Source organism: Botryllus schlosseri, chromosome 15, assembly GCF_051294905.1.
Source record: "Botryllus schlosseri isolate E-star chromosome 15, Bs_hap1, whole genome shotgun sequence".
Classification (NCBI taxonomy): Eukaryota; Metazoa; Chordata; class Ascidiacea; order Stolidobranchia; family Styelidae; genus Botryllus; species Botryllus schlosseri.
This window is the reverse complement of record NC_137250.1, coordinates 14,403,259-14,415,794: the sequence shown is the minus strand read 5'-3', so window position 1 is coordinate 14,415,794 and position 12,536 is coordinate 14,403,259. Positions and strand designations below refer to the sequence as shown.

The following is a 12,536-nucleotide window of genomic DNA, read 5'->3' as shown; positions in this document are numbered from 1 at the left end:
GTGCTGGATAAGGACAGCACATGCATTTTTCAATTAATCAGCATTGCTTTGTGGGCCCGATGTCAGGCGTGTTGATGATTGATATCCCTGATATACATAAGCAAATCAGACCTGCCCTGACCAAAAGTAAAGCAGAACTGTTCGTTACGATGCTTTCATCGGCAATACTGTTAACGCATTGCAACCGGTCGTGCTGTCCTCGTAGGTTTAACGTCAGATCAAATATTTACGCTATTTGAGACCGCGAGACACTCCCGTACACTTCTTCTGACAGGACTCGAAGCGCAAATAGAATGGTGATACACCGACATAACCAGTTAACCACCAACACGAGACGCCGGTAGCGGTCGAATCAGAGACCATGATCATTGACCAGTCAATGAGTGACAAACAATAACTGACCAATGATCGAATAATGCCAAACTGCCTTTGAGGGCAACATTACGAAGTAGCGCGGTTTTGCCGTAGTCCGCAAACAAAGGTGAGCCCGCCCACAACTTCGTAAATAATTCTCAAGTTGAGTAAACTCTCTTCCTCGCTGTGAGCGGTGCGAAACAACGCAAGCCAATTACGACGTCAACAATTTCCTATTAGTTCTGTTCGCTGTTAACGTTCTCAAAAAAACATCATGCGTCGAACTGCAAGGTACTGCTACTCGTTAACGCGTTAAATTACTCTCCCATACGGTGCATAGGTATATATAATTCAGATATCTCGTGGCTGTGTGGCAGAACATTGCCAATAATAATAAACAAACATCAAGAAACTGCTAGCCTCAACATGAAAAGTGGCACAAGCTATTGGCATCATGACTTGCAATCGTGCATTGGCTTTATATCACACAAATATCTGATTACAGTGATTGACCATGAACATCTCGGAGTAAAAATTCGGAAAGACAAGGTTTCAATAAGTAATGCGGCATAAAAAAGTTGGCATGATTCTATTCGGCAAGAAAATGACAAAATGGATTTTCGCCGATTGCATAGTTCTGGAGTATAAAGGTTATATGGTGCTGGTGCAATATCAGCACACGCCGACTGCGTTCGTGCAAGTGGTAAAAGGTAATTAAAAACGTTCAACACGCATCATAACAGCAGTGATATGGAATTATTTCGCTACCTAGCAGAAAATAACATCATTCATCAAAAGTGATTTCCCAGGTACCCAGGTATATCAGATTCAACACAAAAGCTTCAATCAGAAGCGGAAGGCAACAAGGTTGCAGAAGTATTAAACTAACAGGCTGGGCATAATTGATTTCAAGTCGAGGGTTTATGGTCGAGACAGATATTCAGGTACTACCACTACAGTTGTAACGAAAAGCTTGGCAAAGCGTCATCCAGTCTAATACAAGAGTTCACCCCAAACTCTTGGATCAAAATGAGAACACCAATAATGGACGTTCCTCCCAGGGTCCCAGAGCTATTCTGATAGGACCTGGAATTTTGTTACATCTCATCACACAGCCGATCGAGATCCCCCAGTGTTACTTCAGAGAACTAGAAGCCTTGCAGGAGGATAGAGAAATATATTCTTAGTCGCAAAGTAGATTTTATAGGAAGAATTGATTACGGTATGTGAATGGTCTTCATTAATACGTGATTCAGATTCCAGTAACCAGCCTCACTTTAAGCGCCAGAAAGACGTGTATTGGGTAACTTCGAAAAGGTGCTCTGTCCCTTTGATTCAGAGGATCAGTCACCAGCCCTGGCATAGTAGCAATCTGAAGTCAGGATTCCAATTGCAATGTTGATTTTAACGAAACTCAGTTCACGCAAACGTGCTGCATTTTGGAGTCCTTCGGCTGCAATGAACATTCAGTATATGTGTACAGCAGAGGTGGTCAAATAGAAGCAATGCCGTAAATTTTTTATGACAACTTCACTAGTAAAAGTGCCATAAACTTCTGCTAAAATTACTTCCAACTCTTCAAAATGATAATTGGCAAATTAAGTACTTTTGCTTAAAAAACACTGTTCAAGAAGAAGTGGTACAACGACATAACTACTTAAGTAAAACACTGCAACTAGGCAAAACCTAAGCAAGTACACCGAGAAGTTGAAAGTATTTTGTTACTGACCTAGTGCGTACTCTACTCTAGTGTGCACATACACTTTATTTTCTTTTTCCATCGGATGCGCCACCCTTTTTTGATTTCCGACGAAGACCGAACAAGGACCTCACGGAAAACGATCGCTTTGTGGTATTGCTGTGCGGCGCTTCGCTCCTGGAACATTCCGGTAAGGAAACACAAGAGGCGTCAACCATCGAGCGCGACAACTTTTCGCTATGTCGAGCGTTGGCGTGCTCTTGACCCAAACTATTGCACCTGGGTATGCCCGGTTCGTTCAGTACTCTGTGCGGAAATGGTAGGGAACAGTACGAGCTGTTGTCTCTCGAATGTTCAGGAAGCGTCTGCGGAAACGTTCCATCAGCACTACGAGAACTGTACAAACCATGAGTTTCACTTTGACACGGTTCCGACAGCTGCGATATCTCCAACTCTGAGTATTCGGACATACTGGATCGAATGGAATTCATGGTGCTCAAGCTGAAGAATCCGGGACTGTCGATGTCCCGTTTAATATTCTGCCCGCCGTGATCGGCACTAGAATCTACCGAGCGATTCAAAAAAGAGAAATCTTCTTCCACATATTGATTGGGGCCATTGCCGGATTCCGTAGTTCTACCGCTGCTACGTCCTTCGCTGCTACTACTGCCTAGTTCCAAAGAATTTGATAGCAATACTTTGGATTCTGGACCTTCCGGAGCTGATTTTTCCAGAATTTCCTTCGGCATGCGAGACCCCGTAGAACTAACTGTAACACTAGTCTCTCGTTGAATGGACCGCGCCGCCGAGATCATAGCAGCGCCATCGGTGCTGTTTAGGAAAAGTGACTGGGGCATAAGATATGTGTTATCACTGTGCTCTCTTGGTAAACGACTTGAAGGCCCCAACGAAGGAGATATGGAGACATCCACGGGGGACTGGAAACGAAATTCTTTGATATTTGTGATACACGTAGGCACAGTCTGATCTCTGTTGTATTTGTGTGGACTAGAATCGGCTGCTTCTTTGCGGTCTAAATCGCTGTTTAAAAAAGACTCGGGCTTGGTGATATCGCTGTAACTCGGAGGAAGGTGGCTAAGCGGAAGGGGTTGTTTCGAAAAATCGCCGGTCGTGTGCACCGCCATCGGAAATGGTGTGCTCTTGCTAAAAGCCTTCGATATTCTGTTTTTGAAATATCGATCGGTGATAAATAAAGGTGACAGTGTCATCAGATCTAACGGCAAATCAAATCGCTTCACATTCGCATCCATAACCACGACGATGACAGAATACAACTTCTGCTGGTTATCCAACATATCCTGAATCGACATGTCGGTTCGAAACTGCAGCCAGAAATTATTCAAAAACCGCTCCGTGATCATAATGCACGTGTACCTGCACATCTTAAATGTGCTTTGCAGCACCTTTTGCGGGGGCAATCCCGCCGGCATGTCGCGGTTAAAATCAAATATGTTAAGCTGCTGCGGCGCTAAATAGTGCAGGAGTTCGTCTAGGTACCGCGTACTGTCATCAGGGTCGTACAACAATAGCACGTCATATTGATAAGGTATCGACAGCTGGGATTGCCGTAAGGAGTAGGGTGATGATTCGCTATGGTGCGAGTGCATGTAACTTTGCGAGGGGAAGTGCGCGGTGGTAAATTCCGATGACTTAGCAGAGGTGTATCCATTAGATGGAGATCGAGAGATGTCCAGGGAATGTAATTGATCGGACAAGCTGCCCGTGGTCCTGGTGTCAATATTCGAATCAGAGTTATTCCACAAAGACTTTTCATCAAAATCTGCCATTTGCAGCCTCTACGTTAAATTTCTCAAGTCATATTAACACCTAGAAAAAGGTAAGAAATGTCAGTTCCGCACTTTTTCAAAGAAATCCTTCTGAAATGTGGATCAATGAGAAAATAGAACGGCCATTGATAGTACTATGATTGGAGGCGAGGTTCAAAATTTCTGGTGTCATGATAAGATTACATCAGTTTTGCACACTTATTGTATAAACTAAAAGAACTGAGAATACAAAACGGCAGTAAGCTGATGCCACCTCAAATCACATTCAGACGACGAAATTGGTAAGCCATACATCGCACGCAGTTTCATAGTAGTTGCACTGTATACGGGTAGCCGACCGTAAGGTAAACCGCCTACTCAGAGTTGAGGCTGAGCAAATTGAGTACTTGACGGATTTGCGAGAGCATTAAATACAAACGAGCCACACATGTACCAATCGCATCTACGCTGGTCCTCTTGTAGAGAAAAAAGAAAATGACAAGAACTTTTTAAAATAAACAACTGAAAATAACAAAGCGTTTGTGTAGCCTACCACACGTAAATGTTTCCGTACAAATTCAATACTTTTTCAACTTGCTATGCTACAAAATAGAACATCACAATCTGACAAGCCAAATGCAGCATAACACAAACACATATTCCGTGACCATTAGCTGCTACATACATATTGTTTTGTACTGCCCTGCCAGAGTCCTACGGAATTCAGAAGTCAACAATGAAGTGGCTCACTCACGCACTGTACGGAAACACTAGCATTAAACCAGACTCGAATCATTTCATACACACCTTCAATAGGATCTTGAGCATGGTGATCCCATGCAGTATTGTGATCGATGATTATCTGGTGTATAAGGCAAACCTTTTACAACATGAAATTGAATGTAACGATTTTTCAGATGATAATACAGGTGTAGATATCAGCCACGGTCTTGTCAACTCCCACAACACACATGAAAAAATCAAAGGCAGATGAGCGACCCCTTAGATTACCTCTATCGGAAATGTCCTGCGTCTACAGGTCGGTATTCGAACGACAGTCAACGTTATCAAAGGAAAGGGCGGTTTAGTTGCAATAAAAACAGTCTCTCATTGTTCAGGTCAAGTAGTGCCTGGTTTACTGGCGTTACCGCTTCAACTTGTCTCCAAAAGCAGTCTGCTTTGATTATCAATTTCTCATGAAAGAATTTAAGCAAGATGCTTGTATCCCAAAGGCACTGAAGGAAAATGTAACACCACCAGTAAAAACGATTTGTCTTCAGCCTGCATGGACACTGGACAGTGTCCATTGGACACTATGCAAATGCAGTTCGATGCCGGCAACAGTCTTTTTCAAGGAGCTTATCGTAAACCCAATGGAAGAGGCGCTCGCAAAAGTTGGATGCTGATAATTACAGATTTGATTTTGCTCAAGTCAACAGCTTACTTCAGCATGCAAGACTAATGCGAACTTTCCATCCTAGCTTACTGGGCGGTAATGCGGCCATGATTTTGTTGCATTGTTTCGTAAGGTCATCCACATCGATAATCACGATTCATCAACCCTGTGCTTCTTCTTTTTTTTCGATTTCTTCTTTTCGCTTTTTGAAGAATCTTTCGACTTGTGCTTCTTTTTTGCTTTTTTTTCCTTTACAATGGATTCCATCGCTTGAAAATCTGGTCGCGAGACACTCGGCTCTACTGCTGGAAGCTCCGACACAACAGATCGGCTTCCGATCAAACTCAGGTTAGAAACGGCGGCAAGAGATGAGCCGTTGCCGGTAAGGTCCAACAGTTTCGACCCGTTGATCGGTGACAGGGGTAGCGTGAAGCCCAATTTGGCCAAATGATACATCGCCAATCTGTGATGTTCCTCCTCAGACACTTCGGGAGTTTTGTTACCATCTTGTAGCGTGGCGCTAGTGCAGGCAAAATTAGCTCCATCATCCCGCTTTTCCAGTGTCGCATCGGGCTTAGCAGAATCAACTGTACTTTTTGATAACTGTGTCACAACCTGGGTCGACTCACCATAATTATTGGGGATGGCAGTCGAATTCAGCATTTTGGTTGTAGTTTTGCGCTTTTTTGATGTTGCCTTGGGTTTGGACGGCTTTATGGAGCTAGGATCGCTTGGTAATGGAGGGACATCTTGGACTGTTTCATCAACACTGGTGGTAGCGGTTGAGTCAACTTTTTTGTGTGACGACTTTCGCTTTTTTGGCGTTGCTTTGGCTTCGGGAAGCACGGTAGAAATAACATGATTACTGGATGGTTGTGGATCTTGCTGAACTAACCCTGGTTTGGCTGCAACGGCTGTTGTATCCACTTTTTTGGTGGCGGTTTTTCGCTTTTTAGGCGTTGCCTTGACTTCGGGAAGCACAGTAGAAACAACTGGATTGTTTGATGGCTGTGGATCTTCTTGGACTAACGCCGGTTTCGCAGCAACAGCTGTTGTATCCAACTTTTTGCTGGCGGTTTTTCGCTTTTTTGATGTTACCTGTGCTTCCGGATGTACGCTAGAAATAATAGGATCGGATGATGGCTGTGGATCTTCCTGAACTAACTCGGATACGGCAGCAACACCGGTTTTGTCTACATCTGTGTTTTTCTTTGTGGTTTTGCGCTTTTTTTCCGGTGATTCTGGTTCTACTTCATCGGGGAGATTGCAGTATTGCTCCAATGAGTACGGTATTCTTGCCAAAAATTTTTCGAATGCATCCATAGACATGTAAGTTTTCCGTTTTGAAGTGTTGGACATGGCACTGTTTGTCAACGATTCGCCAGCTAGTTTCGTATTAGTGACCTTTGAAACTGGTCCATCTTCATTCGACACGGTGTTCGTCACATCAGTAACAGCATCAGTGATTGCATCGAGCTTCCGTTTCACACCCGTCTTGGTAAGCGTGTTCTCATTATCAACAGATATACATGAAGCTTCAAACGTCGCAGGCTGCTGGAGATTACCAACGCCACCGAGTCCTGACGCTGTCTTTTGCGAGGAATCATATTCGTTGTGGACGTCTTGTTTCGCGATTTTATCCTTTAATTTCTTACTCCGTTTTTGCTTTCCTGGGCTGACGTGGAGCGACTCATTTTCGCACGGACTAGAAATTACAGTCTCAAATTTTTTGTCTCCCGACAGGTCACACTTTTCCGTCTTCTTGTTGGAAGGCGACACATCTAACTGCAAGCAATTATCGCTGCTCGGACTACTTAGGAGCCAAGCCTTCAGGCTGGTATCATTGTAATGCATCTTCGCATTATTTTTAGCAGCCGAATCTTTCACGTTAATCGGTGCCACACTTGGATCGGTCTGATCATCGGCGAGTACATCTGTCTGACTGTCGTCAGTTACATGATGCTTCCTTTTCTCTCTTTTTGCCTTTTTCTCTTTTTTCTTCTTGCTCTTTTTCTTCTTTTCTTTCTTATGTTTCTTTTTCGACTCTGTGACATCCTGTAACTCTGGATCGAGCGTACCACTGGCAGCATCTATCAATGAATCATTGGTGGTGTTAACATCCTTGATTCCGTCGCTGGTAGGTGTTTCTAAGCCACTATCACTGTTGTTGCGATTTTTCGTGCTATTGGTTTCGAAGTCAAGTAATTGTCCCGTTATTGAGAGCACACCATTGTCATCCTCGAGTTTTGTTACTGTAAATGTAACGTAATCCTCCATTTGGATACCGGCCAGTTCTTCAGTGCCTGCCCGGACAGCCGCGTAAAAGCATCCATGAATCAGGCAGCCTACCATATCCTTTTCAACCTTGTTAACCACACCTTGGAGAACATCGCCCAGCTTTGGACTAAACAAGACATACTCGCATTCAATTTTACAATGAATGTATGGATGCACGGATATGAATGATCCGAATTTTTGTTTGAACTTTGCAGTCTTTTTATTGTACGCCACCGGTACACCTTGTAGTCCGATGTCGAATATTCCAAGTTCGTCAGTAACTGTTTTATGGAGGGCGCTATTGAAGTTGCCCATGTATTGAAATGGTATCAAGGCATTTATGGTGTGCTTCACAGAGTATAGAGCAGAGTTCGGTTCCTTAACCCGTGATATCGCACTGTCATAATCTCCTATTATAGATTCCATTATTAGAAGATACTTGGAGAATTTAATATTCTGCGCATCTGGGAACTGTAAAACATAGTAATTGGGCACTCCTGTTATAATACGAGCTTACCACGAAGCACAGTTGAAATTTATTCAAAATAACAAGCAGTATCCCGTCGGCCATCCGACAGTCGACGAGCATGTCCACATTCAAGTCGAAATACAAGCAATTACTAATGAATAAATACTAGTCTATCCTCAAGATTACCGGACCACGATCTGACCTATCGATCTCGCCTTCCATGACATGCCACCCCAATTATGCCGCTTGGATTTTTTTCAATACTATCTTCTTTTACTTTTTATTCAGTATGCATGCCTGTCCTCTTTACGTCGCCTAGGCCAAGGTGGGTGTCTGATTCCATAGACTACTCCAACTCCCTTCGAAACCTTCCTATATTTCCATTGCATTGCATTTTTTGTGTTGTATGAAACTGATAAAATTGCTAATAAACCAATGAAGAAATTACAAATTGAATGAATATGTTACAAATAATTATATTGATTTCTGTACGCATGCGCCCAGTGCGCTGTGGTATATTAATCGTATACAAACAAATAATAGCAATACTATTTTGCTCAACACACACTTATGGTCCATCGGAGTGGAATTGGTGGCAACGTCACGCAGGATTTTCTGTTCAATTCCTTAATTATTCTATATAGAAAAGCTCTCGGGTCAAGTGTAGAATACGGCCACCTCGAGAAAGTGACCCCCATGACCATCACCGATTAATGTTGCACATGAACCTCTCAAAACTCTTAGTGTTTCACATGACATCAACAAATGCTTCCCATAAACACGTCAAAATAATTTTTTTTTGCCTGTGGAGAGACGGATATTAGGGTTGGGGGACGGGGATATTAGGGTTAGGTCAGGGGCAATATTAGGGTTGGGGTAGGCCGGTAGGGGGATATTAGGGTTAGGTTAGGGGTAATATTAGGGCTAGGTTAGGGGTAATATTATGGTTAGGTTAGGGGTAATATTAGGGTTAGGTTAGGGGTAATATTAGGGTTAGGTTAGGGGTAATATTAGGGTTGGGGGACGGGGAAATTAGGGTTGGGTTAGTGGTGATATTAGAGTTGGGTTAGGGAATATTAGGATCGGCGGAGCTTTGGCCAACCCTAATATCCCTCTCACTCAACCTTAATATTACCCCTAACCTAACCCTAATATCCCCCCTCCGCCAACCCTAATATCCCCCCTACCCCAACCCTAATATTACCCCTAACCCAACCCTAATATCCCACCTCCGCCAACCCTAATATTGCCCCTAACCTAACCCTAATATCCCCTAACCCAATCGGCACCCCTAACCCAACCCTAATATCCCCCCACCCCAACCCTAATATTACCCCTAACCCAACCCTAATATCCCCGTCCCCCAACCGTAATATACCCACGCGAACCCTAATATCAGTCTCTCCACTGGCAAAAATCAATTTATTTTGACGTGTTCATGGGAAGCATTTGTTGTTTTAATGTGAAACACTGATCGGTAAAGGTCATGGGGATCACTTCTCGCGATGGCCGTATTCTACACTTGACCCAAGCTCTCATCACGCAGGATTTATTTCAAAAAATGGACAGAGATTCCATATAGGGTCCATGGAAAGCTGCTCCCATTGAGTTCGCTCAACCACCACACTTAATGTTCAATTGTTTACATTAACTATGCGATGTCACATGTGCTGGTACATTCACAGCCGTTGATGGTTTGACACGGTGCCAAAGACATTGTTTCGTGGAAAATTGAGGCCGTGTTAATTTAGTCCTGAAAATAAGATGCTGTTTACACTATACCCAAATCCTTAAAACTAGCAAAGCAACGCTTACACTTACTACCGTACTACCCACTAACCAGCCGAATCCGACCACCGTGGGTTCCACTCCAATCATAACCGGACCGGATACGAATCACAATCACAAGTCACAACACATGTTGCCAGATCGATTTTATACGTTTTTTCAAATATAAGCCTCAAATGTTTTATTACGTGTGACGACAAATTAGGTGGTTTGAATCGTGGTTCAGCAATAATCTGTGAGACCCAAAATTTAAGATTTTTCGCTACCCAGAAAACTTTTGACGACTCGATGAAGGCGCGATTGCCTGCGATTATCCGGGGGAGATAGCGTAGTGGTGACGATAAGCGCCTATTCTGCGTCGGAGGTTATTCTAGGCTCCTCTTCCTCTGCATCGCTGTTCTTACGGCGACAAAAATGCCCAGACAAAGACCCGATGAAAGAACGGAAGGAATTGAAAGAGCAAGAATGAGCAGCGGAATAGAACTTAGCACCGAAAAAGGAACTGTGACCGAGTATAGATAACTAACCTACGGATATATACGCAACACCCTTCGTCACGCTTGCTTGCCCGGCGGAAATTACTGCTCAGCAATCTGAACGCAACATAATTGCTAATCCCATAGCTGACGACCCGCGCGCTTAAATTCAATAAAGTTGGTCTTATTTGAAAGCTACTGTCGCACTGATTCCGAAAACATACATTAAAGTCTAATCAGGACAATGTAACCCCCTTGAAATACACCTCAAAGTCCGGAAATCGGCATTGTTCTCTCCGATTGTTCGAACAATGCCGATATTTCAGACTTAGAGAACGGATTCTAGGCGGATCAGTGCCTGATCAATATTATAATTTATATTTTCGGAATCGGTGCAACAGTAGCTTTCGATCAAGACCAGATTCAGTAATTTCTGTGCTCGGGAAGATAGCTTTTGGGTTGCTAGAAATCCTACAGTCGCTTACGCAAAACAAGTCTCCTCTCCAGCCTCGGCGAAGCGGAACGAAGCTGCAAAATCGGTCGTTGCCGTTCCATGTTTAATTTCTATACTTTGACATACCATATCCAGCATAGCCTGCGCGAGTGTGCGCACATCAACACCTCTTTTCTGTGTTATCATTAAGGACTTGGACAACACCTACAAGTGAATTAAATTTTCGGTAAGCATCTGATAACTGCCAAGCATAACCCGCTGATTCAGCCGACCCCTACAGCATTCAAAACGTCACCTATATAGGCATTTAGGCAATGATGGCCCTACGAATGGGGGGAGGGGGCTGGGCGAGACTTACCGGGGGCCCCCTATAAGTATGTAATCGTAACTTATGGGGGACTCCGCCCCCCAGACCCCCCCTATTTGCGTCTATTATTATTATCTATCTTTCACCACGTCTGGGGTTTTAGCCGGGGGCAGGATTCGGCCATATCTATTGCATGTGTGCAAGGATAGACTACATCAAAACTAAGTAATTCTAATGCATGCAGAGACGTGATGATTATCGAGATATGGGACTTTTCTGGCAAATGCAGAGATTTGATGATGATTGACACATCTTCACGGAATCATATTCTTGATTGGTACACGGATTTCCCCGTTTATTTGCTATAATCCTTGAAAAAATCGCATAAACCAAAGAGGGAGGGCCGTTCGGCCAGGGGGGCCGGGCGACCGCCCACCTCGCCCACCCCAAAAGCCACCACTGTATATAGGATACTACAGCTTAGCCCAATAAGATCCCACAAAGTATAGTGTCATTGTTAAGCTTAATATTTGTATTCACTGATGATTGATCCCTTCCGAAACGGTGAATTCGCTCAACACTAGCATAAGCGCCTTTGCTTATGTCGCTGCTGAAGAGATTCGGCGTCCTAAATATAGAAGATATGCGGAAACTAGAAATCGCCAAGTTTATGTATCAGTTTCATGCGGTCGTTGCCCCGAATATTTCAATGACTTCTTTACCTCCGAATCAAAAGCGCACAAGTACAACACACGCGCGTCCACGTCGTCCAAATATCATATGATCGACCGAAAAGATCATCGCTCCATCAAATATGCCGGACCTGATGTGTGGAACAGTATCCCGCCGGCCATCCGACAGTCGACGAGCATGTCCACATTCAAGTCGAAATACAAGCAATTACTACTAAATAAATACAGTCCATCCTCAAGATTACCGGACCACGACTGACCTATCGATCTCGCTTCCCATGACATGCCGCCCTATTTCTTGTCGCATTCTTTTTCTATACTATCTTCTTTACTTTCATTCAGTGTGCATGCCTCCTCTTTACATCGCCTAGGCCAAGGTGGGTGTCAGATTCCATAGACTACTCCTTGTCGCTTCGACATCTTCCTGTCTTTTCATTGTATCGCAAATTTGTGGTGTATTGAACTGATAAAATTGCTAATAAACCAATGATGATGATGATGATGATGCTTTTCCTCGTTGTTAACACGGCATGTAAGCCACAGCCGTTCCTTCACAATAAAGTAGTCATGCTGTAAATTTTTGTGAAGCAGCTGTTGTTTGTTCATCATGTATTTCGACCCTCAACATGTCCTGATTTTATCTTAAATCATCACCTGGCAACCTACCAACAATGCGCATTCAGAATCCCCGCCGTAGCAGACTCCAGCAAGCTGCTGCCCCCGTGATCATTAAAGCTTGACCGATTAGCCAATCAAGAGCCGTGGTTATTGATTTACTAGTCTTCTTGCCGTTCTATGGTCGCGTGGCACGCCCATTCTTGAGCAGCTACCAGAGAT

General features: G+C 43.7%; 3 protein-coding genes across 4 annotated transcripts in view; all 3 read right to left on the bottom strand.

Annotated features, from left to right (window-relative positions):
* LOC145457086 (uncharacterized) overlaps window positions 1–12,536 on the bottom strand; it is a 108,027-nt gene that overhangs the window by 70,507 nt on the left and 24,984 nt on the right. The window lies entirely within an intron of this gene.
* On the bottom strand, window positions 683–3,861 carry LOC145457089 (uncharacterized). 2 transcript variants are annotated; one of them, XM_080335252.1, is made up of 2 exons: window positions 2,084–3,861; window positions 683–1,807 (listed from the first exon to the last, which is right to left on the bottom strand). In XM_080335252.1, the coding sequence occupies exon 1, from the start codon at window positions 3,859–3,861 to the stop codon at window positions 2,119–2,121; it is 1,743 nt and encodes a 580-aa protein (XP_080191378.1). In that variant the 3' UTR covers window positions 683–1,807; window positions 2,084–2,118. The 2 variants fall into 2 exon arrangements, with proteins under 2 accessions (XP_080191378.1, XP_080191379.1); XM_080335253.1 differs by having other exon boundaries at window positions 2,116–3,861.
* On the bottom strand, window positions 3,902–8,566 carry LOC145457087 (uncharacterized). Its single transcript, XM_080335249.1, has one exon. The coding sequence runs from the start codon at window positions 7,937–7,939 to the stop codon at window positions 5,387–5,389; it is 2,553 nt and encodes an 850-aa protein (XP_080191375.1). The 5' UTR covers window positions 7,940–8,566; the 3' UTR covers window positions 3,902–5,386.